Raw genomic sequence first — 17,105 nt, 5'->3', positions numbered from 1 at the left:
CTTTTTTAAAATTTTACTTTCAGTAAATTGAAGTACTTTTTAGCCTAATTTCCTAACCAAACAAAGCCGAGAGCAGTGCATGCAAAAAATTTAAAACATTTAGGGGTAAATAAGGTAATTTCAGCCCAGTTTAAGAACTAGCCAAAGTTTCGCAAATAGAAAATTCCTTAAAGTGTTAGGAAAGTAATAAATTGTTTAGAGGAAAGTAGAGTTTTGGGGCTACTTGTTCACTGTAGGGAGTACACTGTTTCTTCTACATTGGAGAATCTATGCTGGGGAAAGATACTGGAAACAGGATATGATTATTTCCACTATCTAGAACTACTCTCGAATTGGGGTTCTTTCTAAGCCAAAAAGCTTCTTCAGACACTTGTTTTCTGATTACTTGCTAGAGAAACAGTAGGCTTCTGGTTGAATACTTCAGTGACAACAGAGTTTACACTTCAGTTTGTACAGCCAAGATTCTACAGTCTCTGTGACTGATGTTTTGGGCCAATAGCTCAAAGAAAATGAGATGTCTAGCTGGAACTCCATGTAGTCAATTGGCATGCAAGCTACATTAGCTGCTTTGTTGAAAAGGCTTCTCTCACAGACCTAAATTCTTCAATTTCTGTTCCTGGGAAGCAGTATAAAAGCTTGTGATGTTTCTTAGATGCTGACTGATCATCCTTTCCCAACTTCCTTGGGAATTTCTGTCTCTGCATGCAAGTTCCTGAAGTTCAAATGAGGTTATGTTTTTGTCTTGAACTCTGGTTTCCCACAAGCTTTTTTGCTAGGGTTTTATTGTATGTGGTTTTTCCTGAATTCCTGGACTCAGACCTCTGTGATGAGAAACTTTTGTATATTTAACTTTGTCAAATCAATTAAACTGTAAACCACTTATTTTTAGAATGAACTGAGAATGAATGCTTAGCATTCAGGCTTTCTTCTTGTTAATTGCTTCGTAGTGGTCTATAAATGCCACAGGCTCAATTTCAAGACAATTCTGGTATGAAAAGCCTTCAAACTTATAATTACCACTCACTGATATTGCAGTCTTAACTTAGAAAGTCCAAACCCAAGCTATTTCCTTATGAGCTGCTGCTCTGAATGTCTCCATTTGCGTTCTAATGGCTTGCTTGTCTGTTTTTACCCTTCTTCACTTATAATTTCTCAGTGGATTAAAAGCCATTACTCAGAGTTCCTTCCAAATTACATTTTGACCATATTATTTTACTAATTGTTGTATATACTTCTTAAGACCTTTTTTTCAGTGAAATTGATCAAGAAACTTTAAGCAAGAAAAAAAATAGTTCTGTAAATCCAGCAACAACATCTAGCACTGCAGTGCAAGTATTTACAGGGGAACACAGTGAAGGGATTTCCACCTGTTTGTATAATACAGAAAAACTTATGCTGGGCTGAAGCTTGTGGATATCATCCAAATTGTTTCTCTGTACAAAGGACTAGCTTGGAATTTAGATCAAGTTGCTGTGGAACTTGCCTAATTGAGTCTTGAAAATCTAAGTATGGGGATTCTACAGCCTTTCTAGACAATGCCTTCTGATATACTGACCATTTTACCCCCATTTGGCATCATCTGCAAACTCACTGAAGGTGTGTTGTGGTCCACAGGCCAGGCTGATAATGAAGATATTGAGCAATATTGATGCCAGTATCAACCCGTATGTAATATTGAAAAGTGGCATAACTGTTGAAAGAAATGTGGCAGAATTATCAAGGGAGCAAACAGAACTCAGGGACATAATAATAGTTGTAAAATAGCTACTATTCATTTTTAATTTTTATTAGTGGAAAACAAAGCATTTTAAACTGAAGTATATTCAACTTGAGCTAGGCATACATGTATTTGGAGGCATTAAATTTGTGTTTTCACAGTAATTACTAAGTGGTAGTACACTTTGTCTTCAGTTAAAATAGAAAGTTTTATTTTGCATGGTTAAGTGTCTTAAAACATCCATCTAAGGGTGCTGGAACAGTATAGGTGGCATGTTTCCCAACTTCCCTCGTGAGCAGCAGTACAGATTGAAGAGCATCACAGATGTACTGCTGAGCACCTAGGCAAGAGCTTAAGTGCTCGATGCAGTTCACAGCTCTGAAATTAACTTTTTTTTGCTAATGATTTTGTGTGTTGTGTCTCCTTTCTCTTTTCTTAATATCCCTTAAAGATATATCCAGGAGGAGGGATTTTGTAGTAGCTCTGTTTCGGAGGAAAGCATTCATACCACTTTAGGAGCTGACCTCTTTAGAGGTTGCCTTCCTCCTACCAGAGCAGACATAGGTCTTATCCAACAAAATGTTGGATATCCTGTCTGAACAGGTGACAGCAAAGCCTTATGTAGTCAGTCAAAGGAGACCTAGGAATGAATTACCTTCTCCTTTATCTCCCTTATGATGAAAGGCTGAGGGAGCTGGATCTCTTTAGCTTGGAGGAGAGGAGACTGAGGGGTGACCTCATTCACGTTTATAAATACGTAAAGGGCGAGTGTCAGGAGGATGGAGCCGGGCTCTTCTCGGTGATGTCCAATGACAGGACAAGGGGCAACGAATGCAAGCTGGAGCACAGGAGGTTCCACATTAACATAAGGGAAAACTAAGATTCTGTGATTCATTCTGTGATATAGAAAGATACGGATAGAAAATGAATTACCTCTCTGTACATAGGTAACTGTCCTAACAAATCTGTCTTACAGGTCCACTGAAGAAATGTTTAGTATGGCTGATGAAAGCTGCAGCTCCAATCCTGCAATAGTTCGGAGGAAAAAAATTGCAATCAGCATAATCTTTTCTCTGCCTGAAAAAGAAGAAGCACAGAGAAACTTCCAGGATTTCTTTTTCTCTCACTTTCCACTTTTTGAGTCTCACATGAACAAGCTGAAATATGCAATAGAAAAGGTACAGAATACTAGTTTGGCTTAATGTGGGGAAAAATAAGTGTCAAACAGAATGAAGTATTCTAGAATCTGATAGATGGAAGAGTGGGAGAAGGTGTGTGGTTTCAAGCTTCCCTTCTTCCTTTCACGTGTATTCTTGAGCCTGAGCCCAGTGTAGGAATTCAGCACTTGCTGAAAAAGAGGTGCAGTTTCTTTTCGAGTCAGAATAAGAATGGAGCGTTTTATGCTAAGGGTGACTTTTCTTTTTCTTTCCTTCTCGCTATATTTCGCTATGAGGTTTTCTTGACTCTCTAGAGGCTTGTGGAAATCATGGTATTTTATCCTTTCACACAGTCACTGAGACAAAATGTTTGTTGCAGTCCTCCCTTTACCATCTCAAAAATATTCTCATCTCTCCCCATATCTTAGGTATTGGTCACTCATGAGGTGGAGGGAGGTTGGCAGCTATTGCTGTCCTGTGTGGCTGTATAGCACTGGGGCTAGATCTTAATTATTTTGTCATGTTAATGAAGCTTAAAAAAGATGAAGAATGTAAATCCTTTAAGAAGCTGTTTTGTGTCTTTAACTCTTAATCAAGGCCATGATCTCATGTAGAAAAATAGCAGAATCCAGCCAGAGAGTGCAGGTTTATATCAGCCGTGTCATGGATGCCCTGGGAGAATTCAGGTGAGTTAATGGAATTCCGAATTACAAGGAGAGCTCTTCTCATACCCCTCTAAAGATATTTGTCACTTCCAGTTATAAGCAACTGAATGCAGGGTCTTTAATTTAGCCAGTCTTGACATTAGTGTGAATGAATTGCCTGTGTTGGGTATTGGGTAAATGTTTTTAGAAAACTTTAGCAAAACCAGCTCAGCCATTTTCAGAATGAGAGTAAAAGTAGTTCTGTTGCACTCACCTGTTACCTGGGACTGTCAGTTAAAGTCTTCAAGATCTCATCAAGAGCTGGCTTCTGCTGATGCCTGTGCAGAGTGAATTGATTGTTGTATTCAGGCAGATGAGTTGTCTGCTCCTAGCTGTAGGTGCTAAACAGTGTAACTGACAAGAAAGTTGCTGTCAAAGGCTCTCTTTTTGGTACCTAAGAGAGGAAGGAGTGGCCTAGAGGCCAAGAAAGGCAGCCCAGGAGAGAGAGAAAAGGCTTTGGCGGGATGGACTTTCTGTAATGTCTAGAATGTGGAGTGGAATCATTGTGATGAATAGAGTGTGTTCTATGCCCCCTCAGAATGATTTCAGAGTCATTTCTCTGAATACAAATCCACAGGGGAATGCAAGAAAGGGAAAACAAATATGTAATTTATATGAAGACAAAAGTTACTGGTACACTGGATTAAACAGACTCGTGTTCTGGGACATTAGTAATTAGTGTGACTGGAAAACTCTTCCAGTTTGTTTAATCTCAAAGATATTACTAAATAAATAAAAATCAATGGACAATAGAAGAGGAAAGGGGGCTACTTGTATTTGCAAGATTGAAATGTGCATGTTAATACTAACTTTTTGGGAATTTTCTTTGAGCAGAGTTACCATCTGGAACCTATATTCTGTTCCAAGGATTGCAGAGCCTGTGTGGCTTAATATGATGTCCAGCACCCTGGAAAAAAATCAGCTATGCCAGCGTTTTCTTAAAGAATTTACGTTTCTGATAGAACAGATCAACAAAAATCAGTAAGCTTCCCCCTACCTGCTTTTTCTTAAAAAAAAAAAAGTTATATATATACATATAAAGGCACTTAATAGGATATTCTTTCGCTGATGTTACTTTAGTCATATTCTTTTTTCCTAGGTTCTTTGCTGCTTTGTTAACTGCGGTGCTGACATATCATCTGGCTTGGGTCCCAACAGTAATGCCGGTTGACCATCCCCCCATAAAGGCCTTCTCCGAGAAGCGCACATCACAGTCTGTGAACATGCTGGCAAAATCCCATCCATATAACCCTCTCTGGGCACAGCTTGGTCAGTAGGAAATGGAAAGCTTCAGATTTTCTTATAACTAGCACCTTCCTGCATCCACTCCTCTTAGATAAGAGCTACTTGTAATCCAGATCAAATTTGTGGATTTGCCTTGCTGTAAGATGGGCAGAGCTACCAACAGATATCTTGTGCCTGGTTAAAGCAGGGCATTTGGAGGCCTGTCTGCATAGCCTGAGCGCTCTGCTTTTTTTCCTTGATCCCTTGTTGTCCGCCTCTGTTACATTGCCTGGTTAAGTAACTTAGTATAGAAGTATTAAGACAGTGCAAGTGCTGTGAACAATCTGAGCAGTTTGGGAAGAATGAGAGGGAACAGACTGGATTGAGGGGAGTTCTCTGGGCTTTGGAGGCCCTTAGTAGTTGAAACTGCCCTGGCTACCTCCTTTTATCTCTTTCTCACAGAGCTAGGATGGACACCAAGACAACAGAGGAGAAGTCTGGCAACTGGCAGTACCTCCAGTCATTCACGGTTACGTGAGTGGGCTTGGGCCAAGATTTTCTTTCTATGCCCAGCTCCTCAGGCTGTTCTCTGACAAATATTTTATAGCTTATAAATTGTATTGATACAGCAGATTAAATAACTGCTGTCAAATGAGTAGGTGAGTGAGAGTTGAAAGAATAATGCTGCCAGTGGTAAATCCTTGAAAATTCTTCCTCCTCTTGGCAGCAGCTGTGAGTCTGACATCAAATTTGCCTTAACTGATATACTATATTGCCATGTAAAATAACACACGCACACTAAAGCAAAAATCTAACTTTTACACTGTGCTACTGGTTGTGTTTCTTGCTAGTGGTCTCAGTTATGTTTGTTATTCTCAACAATCTTTATAAAACTAAGAATTGCTACCGTGGCCATGTAGTTATAGTAGAAGTGTTTCCTGGTTTAGGATGACTTTAAAATGTTACACAGAAGAGTAATACATTAGACTTGGAGAGGAAAATAGAAGCTTGCTTAGGGTGTTGAGGATGGAGCAAGGATGGGGTTACAAAAACCAGCTGGACTGGAGTAGTAAGATCAGCAGTAGTTTTTGTGGTCACTCCCAGGAGCCACCACTGGTGACTAGTCAAGAATCTGTTTCTTTTCTCACCTTCCCAGGCTGTATGTTGCTACCAGCATTGGCCTAGCCAGGTTCTCAGTGCCTGAACTCAAAATGCTTTCAGGTTTTGTTTAAGTCTTATAAAGCCCAAAAGCAATTGTCAGGTGGTTGCGGTAACTGATAATGAAAGTAAGATGTTGCCCTCTGCTGGTCTCCTTCTTTAGAAGAGAGTGGGGAGGGAGGGGATATAAAAAATCATGGGGCTTAGTGGCTTTAAAATGGAAATAACTTTTAAGGAAAGGATTTTGATGTACCTGTCTTTCCACCTTCAGACCTATGTTTTAATTACATATTACATATCAATTACATATTGATAGAGATGTAAATACCACTCTCAGGAATAGATAGTACTGTCACTTAAAACATCAACTTCAATCTAATGGTCTTAACAGTAGTCATCAGTATGTTCTGAAGACCACAATTTTGACTTTTTTGTAAAAACTATTACTACAACGTCAATTTTGCAAATGAACATGATTCCTGAATTTGATTTCTGTAGCAACTGTGCTCAACCCAAAAGTAGAAAGATATCTTCCAGTTTCCTTTCCCGATTGCTAGTCCTTGTGGCCTGCCAGGCATTGAGGTCAATTCCAGCTGAGTAGTCTGAAGCCTTTCTGTTACTGAGGAATGAATTTGTTGGCATGTTAGGCTATGGGGCTAGTTGCAGGGGTGTTCTTGACTGGGGGAAGACAGCATACTGATGCCACTACACAGAAGCCTCTACAGTGCATCGCTGGCATCATGAGAAATGGCAGATCTTTGGCAGGGGAGACAGTGAGTGAGAGCAGTGGAATTACTGTCTCATTAATCCTTGTTTTGCAGGAATGGAGTCAGGAGCCGTATTCCTTTTATGTTCTGTATGGCAAGGAGAAAGCTGGACATAAGGGTGTTTGGTTTGGTTTTTTTTTTCTGTTTTAGTCTCCTCATGTTGAAACCAGAGGTCCTCTTGCCCTTGGTAGAAACCTACCTGAAGCTCTGGTTATAACTTCCATTTAATGTTGTTTCTTGAGGTCTAGTACAAAATCGTGGTGGCAAACTCGATCCAGAACATTTGAGCAGCCCTGAGCAAGGATTTAGCACCTGAAACAATCTGGTAGATTAGCAGGTGGCTGGTAAAACCACAAGCCAGAGAAGCTTGCTTTCAAGCTGAACACTTACCGTGGTTAAAGAAAACTGAGGTTTTGGTGGTTATCTCCCATCTGCCACAGTTTGGTTAGGCAAAGACAAATTTAGTGGGTGTTCTGTGACAGGTGTTGGGTGAAGACAGCTGGGTTAATTCAGCCTGGTAATAGATGCTTCTTGAGTTAACCCATCTTTGTCTGATAGAGCATGTGAATGTTTCCTTATTGGCTATCTATATTTACCTTCTCCCAGAACTTTGGAGTAGAAACCCATCAGCTGAATAGAGGATTATAGGCAGCTGAAAGATAGTTACCACTCTCCCAAATAAACATGTTGAAAGTAGGATGTGTATGGCCTTAGTTCTGTTAAAAAAGCAGTTCTTCAGGATAAATGAGCTAGCAAATAAGCAGCTCTTGGGGGGGACTCAGATTATGTTAACCTGCCTTCGATATTACAGTTGTATCTTAAGTAGTGAATGCATCTTCTGATCCTCTGCCATTCCCTGCTAAAGATAAATGCTCATGTTAGTGAGGTTGACTCCAAGTACATAGAAGTGCATGTGCCTTGCCCGATAAGGTAGTTACATGCCCCTCTCTTTCAGAATTTTTATCCATTAAACTGATATTGAATCCTTTTTTGCCCTTTTGATATCTTAATTATCACAACGGCATCAAAAAAATTCAATTTCTATTCTATGTGTATGAACATTCCTGCATTTAACAGAAAAAGTGACTGCAATAAAACAGAATAACTGTGATAGAAAATGAGTAGAAAAATAGGAAATGGTATAGCTGGCTTCAGAGTTTAGCTGGATCTATATTCCACTTCACCCCCCCTGTTGTGTCAGTTTCCAAGTGATAATCTTGTAAGTATCATGTAAATAAAAACTGGTGGCTTTGAACAGAAAGAGACTGAGGCATCTAATCCCTCACAAAACCACCAAAACACTTTTGGACCCAAGCCAAGTATAAGAAGTGCTAGGGGACTTCTTTTGTTATTCTTTGTTTAAACTTTTATGAACTTACTGTGAAAGAAACTGTCTTGATTAGTGTCCATAGTAAATTCTGTTTCAAAATGTGTTGAAATTAAACAGTATAGCTTATATTACAACCAAAGATAAACATGTGGAACTTTTGTTTTCCTGTATAGGTGATCTCTACGGTGCCATAGGCTCACCAGTTAGATTGACTCGAACTGTTGTTGTTGGAAAACGCAAGGAGTTGGTGCAGCGCTTGCTCTACGTTCTAACTTACTTCATTCGGTGCTCTGAGCTGCAGGAAAATCAGCTGACATGGAGTGAGAAGGCTGGGGAAGGAGAGCAAGTGCTAAATGGAACCAAGATCACAACTGCACTAGAAAAGGGAGAGGTAGAGGAGTCTGATTATGTGGTTGTCACTGTTAAAAATGAACCTGCTCTTGTGCCTCCAATCCTACCTCCAAAGAATGATGGAAGTAAGAACAATAGTACTGCAGAGTGGATACATGACTCAGAAAGCACTCACGCTGTCCCAGCCTCTTCAAAAGAAAAGAAAGAAGCAATAGGAAAGGCCACTCAGAACTCTGAAGCATCTGTTGACTGTCTAACTAGCAGTTTTTGTAAAGGAGCAGCTGATGGTAGGAAAAGAACTGTTACTGATACAGGAATGGTATCCTGCCACTTTGAAGAGCCATCTAAATTGGAGGATTTAATGGATATAAAGAAGAACAAGAACCAGAGTGAGAGAAAAGTGGAAAAGCCATTGTCTAATAGGTCATCTGCCTTACCTTGTCCTGAAAGGTCTGGCCACAGGAGTTCACACTTAGAAAAAGTCACCTTTCAGATTGGAAGTTCTGCGTCACCAGAGTCAGACTTAGAAACTCATGGAAGAGAAATGGAAGAAAATCTGAAGGCATTCAGAAAAAATCCAGAGGTGATACATTGTGCCTCAAGTTCCACAAATCTGGCTGTGGATGCTTCCCAGAATCAAAAAGAAAGTTGTGAAGCTGCCTTTATACCCTTCAGTAAACCTAATGTTTGTTATGCACAAATCCCACCTTGTGAGGGGAAGGAGAGTATACTTAACCAACATATGAAAAGTAAAGGAACTGAAATGAATTTAGGGAACACGGTATCTAGTGAACCACTTTTGCCCACAGATAACATAGAAACTATAAAATTGCCAAGCCTGAAAGAAAGTAGAACTTTATGCTCTGGCAATCTGCAGAACTATCGCTCTGGCTGTGTAGAAGTAGGTTCTGCTGTCAAACAGGATTCCCCTAAAGTAGGTGCTAAAGATGTCCCCTATGGGGATGCTGGGAGGAAAATCTCCTTCAGAGTTGAAGGGGACATTCCAAGGAACGAGAGTTCAGACAGTGCTCTTGGAGCCAGTGATGAAGAAGGTGATTGTTGTATCCCTGACGAAGTGCATCATGATAATGTCAGCAAAAGACTTGAAGAGTTTGCAGAAGTGGAACTTCCTTTACCAAGGTAAAGAATTTTAAATTCATTTAGAACTAAATGGAGTCAAAAGCTGTTGCTACTTTACAGATGTTCAGGGTTTCAAGTCTGAAATCTTCTGGGATCTTGACTAAGTTCCTTGCAAACAAATCCATAACGACACAGATGTGGTTAGGATTCTTGTAAACAGACTTGACAGAAAGAAAACCATGACTGAACACATTTAGTAGTTTTGTGACAAAGGCATTCTTCAAATGTCTAATAAAAAGTGTTCAAGCTTTTCTTTTTATAAAAACCACCTGAAACATTTAATGTAGACAGAGCATCTGAGGACAAGCAAAACTTTGCTTAAACTGATAATGGTTTAGATTTTTAAATATTTGACAAATCAAAGACAGATTTCTTTAAATAATCAAGAGCATCCTATTTGAAAACTTCTGAGCTTTTACAGGTGCACATGGAGCTTGCTGATGCTTAAGCTAGGTAGCTAGAAAGAGTTTACTTCTTGGGCTGGGATTTAGCAGATCTGTTAGCTGCAGATCAGGGAGCTCATCCATACCACAAGCTCTAATACATGTAATTTGCCTTTTCATAACTTTGAAGGAATCAATACATTGTTAAAGTGCAGCTTTTAAAATCCTTGTTTCAAAGAGCACCAGCAATTGGTTTACTGTATTTTGAGTGCAATTGTTGATTAGCATTTGCAGTAGAAGCAGGGGTGTTAAACCAAAATTCATATTCATGTAAAATATGAATGCAGTTTGTCAAGCAAGAATCTTACCTGCTCCGTATTTCTGTATTTCAGGTCAAATACAATCAGCAGTCAATGCATGAAAAATTTTGGAAGATCACTTCTGGGTGGTTACTGTCATACGTATATACCTGATCTGGTGCTGCATGGAATAAATAATGATGAAAAACTCAAGCAGTGTCTACTAGCAGACCTACTTCATGCAATGCATGTGAGTTAAAGCGCTGTTCTGAGTCATAGTAGGAGTTGTGATATTACTGAGATCTATGAAAGCAGGTCATTTGATTAGGTTTCTTTCTATTTACCTGTTCCTAACAGCCACACCTGACATGTCTTCCTTCTTGAAAGATGTAAGACCTTAATTCATTGTGTGCAAAGTGTGTTCATACAAGAATCATGTGTGTTTTCCTTTACACTCTTAAGGCTTCTTCAAACATACACAGAAGGAAAATTGTTTGTGGCTTCAAGTTACAAACAAGGAAAAAACCCTCAAACTGCTACTCTCTTCAGTCACAAGAGCAGACAATTATTTATATTCCATAAAAATGACATGCAAGTTGAAACATCTTATTTTGCCACTTAGTGGCATGTGTTGCAAGGGAGGTGAAGTCTTGTGGAGGCCTATATTATACTAGACTGTAGCAGAAATGACTAACTATAGAAGGTAATTGTCTATGGGTAAGAACTTTGCCGTGCTCTTACTCTACTTTAGGTACTCTTAAATTATATAATTAATTTTATAACTGACCTTTCACTAAAGTAACTGTGTGACCTTAGTATGCAGTTTTGAATGTTTATCTAGTAATTGTCAACAGCTTCTCTCTATAGCTTGAACTAAAAAGGCTTAAAGTGAAAAATACTGGAGTAGTGATTTTGAAGCACTACTTAAACAAAATTAAATGCCTTGATCAAATTGGCAGTTAAGACTTAATGGATGCGATGTTGCTGAATGTGAACTGTCATTGAAGTATGCCTTTGGCTTCCTGTTGGACAAAAACATTCATTGGATCACTTCCCTGCCTTGGCGTGAATAAAAGTGGAACTTCAAACCAAGTTGTGGAAGTGTACGTGAAAGCGTCACTTAACGTTGTACTTTGTGTCTGTTGCAGCATCCAGTGCTAGATGAGCCCATAGCAGAAGCTGTCTGCATTATTGCAGACACAGATAAATGGAACGTACAAGTAGCTACAAGCCAGAGAAAGATGATGGACAATATGAAGTTAGGCAAGGATGTTTTGGTGTCGAGTCAAGTATCCAGTTTATTGCAGTCTATTTTACAGCTTTACAAACTCAACGTCCCAGCTGACTTTGTAAGTATTTTTTTTACTGAAGACCGAAGCTAATGAAAATTGCTTAGCTTAGTTAGCAAATGCAGAGCCTTGCACGCTGTTGCTATAGCAATGAACTAATGATACCTGAAACAATGCAGAGTTAGTACATGTTTCAAAGAATGCATCTACAGTCCAGTAACAGATAACTGTTTTATCTGTAATTTGCATCTAATAGATCAAAGTTAACTACTCCTGTTTTGGAATACATATTTTGAAGTTATTTAGGCAATTTTATCATGGTCCTCGTGTATTTATGATTAAGACTCTTAAATTTGGCTTTTACTTTTTTTTATGTGTATAACTTCCACACTTCTCTTTATGTTGTTGAAGATTCTATCTACCCAAGCCTGTTTCTAGCATACAACTTTCTGTTCTTGGGCGCTCTATCCAACCCCATGCAGTGGATGCCTCTTCTCTCTCCTCCCCAAATAATTGTACCTGTGTGTGTTTACTTGACCCTTCTGGTTTATGTGTATTTTAGCCAACCCTGTCAAGTGCTCTCTCAGCCTTGCCGGTGCCTCTGTAGGATTGCTGGAAGGAGACTGAGACCTGAAAACCCCCGGGGGCGGGGGCAGGGTGGGTGGGTTGCAGCAGGGGATGTTACTGTTCTATATCACATGCTCCCTATCCCACCCTTTCCTGTCCTCATTAGTGGTGGAGCTCATCAGAGCAAATCAGTAATGCTGGTTTTGCTGATTACAAAATTACCCACAAGTCTGACAGTGCTAATTATAATACGGTTTTTTAATGCACAGTTGTAGGTGAGGGGAGATAGGTGGGTTTTTTCAGTAGTCACCCCTTTTTTCAATTAACAGAACTGGTTTGTCCTTCAGCAGATAGCCTTGAGAAACTTTGTAGGAAGGCTGTGTAATGCCTGTGCTAGCAGATGGAGGAGGAAGATAGAGCTAAACACTAACAGCTGTAAATAGTATTAGTTGGCACTGTTTTGGATAAAGTTAGTGGTATTGATTACACAAAGTTCTTGAAGTGTTAGGCAAAATATGTGGGTACATTGTCAATGTTGTCTCGGGATTCTTCCGGGCATCAAAAAATATGCAGCTTTGGTTAAAAATTATGTCCTAACACTTGCACAGTAACGTGTTAAAGTCTGGCATTTTAAAACGGCATAGTTGATTATGCAACTGAAGTGTGCTTTCCGATGTTGCCTGGGGGTTTGTCTATGTGATTTCTGTATGCTTTGTGTGGTGAGGGTGGGGTTTGGAGGTGGAATGTTTTTCAGGGGTTTTTTTATTTCCTTTTTCTTACAAAAAGGAACAATGAAGTGACAGTGCTAGTAGCTTGTAAATTTTCTATAATCCATGTTAGAGATGCTTTGATCCTTCTGTTAGTGGATTTTGCAGACCTTTGTTGAAACAGAACAGTTGGTGCATGGAAGTTAAGTGTTCCACTAAACTCTAGGGGGAGAAGTGTGACTTTTTTTATTGTAGTGATTCTGTTGATTTAAGTTTTGACAAAAACGTGTACTAATACTGATCAGAGATGGGCATGATGCAGTATGTTTGAAGTTTCCTTTAGCAGTGCATGCTTCTTTACGTGCAGTTACAGTTCAGATGAATAAGGGTGGTTTTTTTTGTGGTACAACAAAAAAACAAAACCCAACTTGAGACTGGATGAAAGGCAAGTGGCAATATCTCTGTTGTGGCACTTCAGACGGGTAACCATACTGCAGACAGCTTTGCAGTATGCCGGGGGAGAGGGAAGTGATGATTGCAATTGCTGCGTGTCAGCAATGTGTCAAAAGTTTTACCTGCACTTTTAAAATAATTTTAAGCTACTTTTCTATTTTTAGAATTGACTTGACTTTTTTTTTTTCCATTTAGTCAATGAGAAAAGCTGCAGAGGAAGCAGCAGAAAAAAAAAACAACAAAAAAAAAAAAACCAAAAACCAAACAAACTTACAGACATTTTGAACAAAATGGATTCATGTACTGAGCTTACAGGGAAAAATGTCTTTTGATTCTTTGCTGGCATTCGGGAAGAGCAGTAATCTTATGTAAATAATCTCTCCTTTAGAATAATGTGGGGTTCTTCTTTACTTGCTCCTTCACAACTTAAGAATGAAATTCCCTAATACTTTAGCACAAGTACTGGAATTGAAATATATTGAACTGCTGCTTTGTGAATCAGCTGCATGGTCCTGTGAACCACTGAGGAAGTACTCATAGGCTTTTTGCATTAGTTGCCTGTGATGGAGAAGATAAGAATGTTTCCCTTTCAGCTAGAATCAGAAGTGTTATGATTATGACTTGCATGAAAACTTGCTTGAAGCAAATAGATCAAACTACTCTCAAAAAGCTTTCCTTTCCTCCATTGGTGGCAGTGATATTATTCTACTATGTAGCACATTTTTTAAAGTGCCTCTATCTTCCATGATTAAGACCTGATATAAGCTCAGAGAATTCTTGAAAATATTCATCTTGCTCCAGACCATCAGAAAAATACATTGTAGGCTACCTACAAGTCCAAGTCCTTTTTTTTTTTTTTGGCTCATTATTTTTTTAATTAGGAAAACTGGTTTCACAGGATCTCATTTCTAATACTTATGGTTTTCATTCATCTTGAAAAGTACATTGGATGGTGGCCTGAAGCTACTTACTGCTACTGTTTCTAATTGCTGTCTGCGCCTGCTGGGCGGTTATACACTTGATAATGTTCTGCACATGCTTCCTGCTTTCATCCCATGGAGTTTGAAGAGCTGAACTAATTTAACTTTTTTGAAGTGGTCATCTCTGTGGAAAGAAGGAATATATCAAATTAAATGTACCTTTTGCCCTAGAACAAAATACTTGATAAGACCTCCTACCTGCTCACCTTGTGAAGACATCCCACCTACTGACCTCATCTTACAAAAAAATCCACTCTCTCTTTGAAGCTAAAGCTCACCTGCTCTCCTGCAGTTGGTGTATGAGAAATTACCATGTGTCACATGACTGCATTTAAAAATAATATGCATTTCTAACATGCTACTGCTGAAAGAAAAGGAGAGTGATTAAATTGGTATTTCAACTTGAACTATTACCTTCTGGCAAACAGCATCAAATGTTTAAGCAATCTTAAACTAAAGTACCTAATAAAAACAAATGCCTAAAAAGGATTTGTAACCTCGCTTCTACAGTAGTAAGCAAAAGAGCTATAATTTTATGATTAATGAGATAATGGTGTCTTCTACTTCTTGAGTCTTAATTTTTTGAATGGCAGATCCCTAGAGCTAGAGTGCTAATTTTAAGAACTGTTGCCTAAGTGGAATCTTTTGGAAAAAATAGTACTGACTTATAATAGAGATATCTTGATCCAAGTATTCTGGTTTGATTCTTAGTAAGACGTCTTGAGTGTCTGATTAACCTGTTAAAACGATGGAAGTCAGCAGAAACACTGCAGCTGACTTGAGTGGAAAATGGATGTGCAGTTTGTGCAACAAACTTGCTGCCCAAGAAAGCTGGAATGCCCCAATTCAATGAGGGGGTTCCCCTTTGAAGGGGTAGTGTCACTTTTTAACGTTGCTAGCACAGCCTTAACAAAACTAATTGCCTGTTCTGCATTTAGGAGTGGAGATTTAGTTCAAAAGATGTTCTATCTAAGATAGAAGCTTAAATGATATGCTTACATTTCTGTAAAATTTGCATGTGACTGCTAAAGCCGTTCTGAGGTTTTTGGTCTGTGTTTACAGTGCATAATGCATCTTGAGGATAGACTACAAGAGATGTATCTCAAAAGCAAAATGCTGTCAGAATATCTGCGAGGACATACAAGAGTACATGTAAAAGAACTAGGAATTGTATTGGGGTGAGTATTTCAGGTTTTGGTCTTAACCAATAGTAAAGCTTGGGGCAGTTATTTTCCTTTTCAATTTCTGAATACTGACATCTTGTTCCCATGAGGACTTGCTTCTTCATATTTAACACTGTCCTTTTCCCTGTGCCTAGTAAAGTGTAAAAATGGGTTCTACTGAGCCCTTTGGAAATCAGAAGACACAATTCTACAGCATGAGCAAATTACTTGTAATTCTTAAATCTTCAGAATGAAGAAAGCTTTGATTTTGGTCACTAGGAGGTTATCCGTGCATTCATATGCACTCTTTCTTCTAGATCTCCTTAATGAAAACTTCATATCAACAAATACTTTTGAGACTTTTTGGAAGGTTAGGTAGTGCAGTTGTATTTTGAGGGAAGAAGGGTTTTCAAAAAGCAGGTGTAGGAAAATAGACAGGTGTCTTCTTTGGCAGCTGTCTTCTAATAATGGTACTTGATGGGCATGCAACCTTTAGGGATGTATCTGCTGACAGCAGAAGAGGGGGAAGGGGAAGAAGTGAATACACATTCCCAAGAAGATGTAAAAATTTCTTTGTCCAGACTGTTCAAGATTTTATACTGAGAAATGTAGCTGTAAATAGTGAAACCCTGAAATAAGCACTTCTCAGTGTCTGTATATGTGTATAAATATATACATATGTCCTGGCCTTTGAGCAGCTTTACATTTGGAAAGGGTTGGAAACTGATGATTGCATTTGGGAGACATTTCTAGTACTGTTACTGTGTAATAATTAATAATTCCAGCTTTTGGTCATTTTTGGTAAGAAAGTGCTGCTATATGGTGAACTGAGTTACATTCAAAACATGAAATGCACAGTCTTCCATACACTGGCGTCTAGTACTTCTTAAACTGGGCTTATTGGGGCCTACTGACTGGTAAGACTACAAGCTAAGGCTTATAGTTTAGCAAATAAATAAAAGTTTTTACTTAAACCTCAAAAGGTTATATACCACAAACTGTAATACTGCTATCTTTTGACTTAAATGGTAGCATACTTCTTGGTTTTAAACATTACTTACCTTTACTGGTATGTTATGAGTAATGGTAATAAATAATAATTAAGCAATGAACTTGGTTGTAGCAAGACACTTCTGGTTTCTTTAAAGTGAATGAAAAATATCTTTTTGTGTTTCTCTTCTTTTGTGAAGATGTCTGTATGTTTTAAAGTACGTCTCTCTCTTTTAATTTCTAGGATTGAATCCAATGACTTGCCTTTGTTGGCTGCTATAGCAAGTACTCATTCCCCGTATGTGGCTCAAATACTCTTATAAATTAAAATCTCAGGATAGTCATTCCCTTAAAGTAAAATACAGAAAACAGGAATGTTGAATGAAGAACAGAGGTGCCAAACACTGGTAAAGGGGAACACTGAGGAAAGCAGGTGATGACTGTATATTCTACCACCTTCCGATTCTGATTTCAACCGGAGATTTTATCGGAGGACTTCAGTTTACATAACGTAAAAGGCATTCAGGTTTTTCTTACAATCTCACTCCTGACTTAAATCAAGAAAGTGACTGCATCCTTGCATTTTATTTTTATTCAAAGGATGAAAATTAACACTATGTGGCAGACCAGGAGCTGCCGTCCAAAACGCTGCTCAAAACCATGAAGTAACAGTTAAAAGAACAAGTGGGTTAAAATAGATTTCCTAATACTATGCTTATGAGTGTG

General features: G+C 38.7%; 1 protein-coding gene across 2 annotated transcripts in view; it reads left to right on the top strand.

The window, feature by feature from the left end:
* The window catches only part of FNIP2 (folliculin interacting protein 2), a 48,823-nt gene extending 32,121 nt beyond the window's left edge, over positions 1-16,702 (top strand). For both annotated transcript variants that reach the window (XM_086464068.1, XM_009947801.2), the window contains exons 10-18: positions 2,694-2,895; positions 3,472-3,560; positions 4,413-4,559; positions 4,678-4,847; positions 8,231-9,548; positions 10,324-10,480; positions 11,379-11,579; positions 15,289-15,404; positions 16,624-16,702. In XM_086464068.1, the coding sequence (XP_086320194.1) occupies positions 2,694-2,895; positions 3,472-3,560; positions 4,413-4,559; positions 4,678-4,847; positions 8,231-9,548; positions 10,324-10,480; positions 11,379-11,579; positions 15,289-15,404; positions 16,624-16,702 (2,479 nt within the window). The remainder of the gene's footprint in view (positions 1-2,693; positions 2,896-3,471; positions 3,561-4,412; positions 4,560-4,677; positions 4,848-8,230; positions 9,549-10,323; positions 10,481-11,378; positions 11,580-15,288; positions 15,405-16,623) is intronic.
* The last annotated feature ends 403 nt before the right edge of the window (positions 16,703-17,105 follow it).

Source organism: Leptosomus discolor, chromosome 4 (genome assembly GCF_034619465.1).
Source record: "Leptosomus discolor isolate bLepDis1 chromosome 4, bLepDis1.hap2, whole genome shotgun sequence".
Taxonomy (NCBI): domain Eukaryota; kingdom Metazoa; phylum Chordata; class Aves; order Leptosomiformes; family Leptosomidae; genus Leptosomus; species Leptosomus discolor.
Note: the sequence above shows the minus strand (reverse complement) of the source record. Positions and strands in the feature narration are given on the sequence as shown.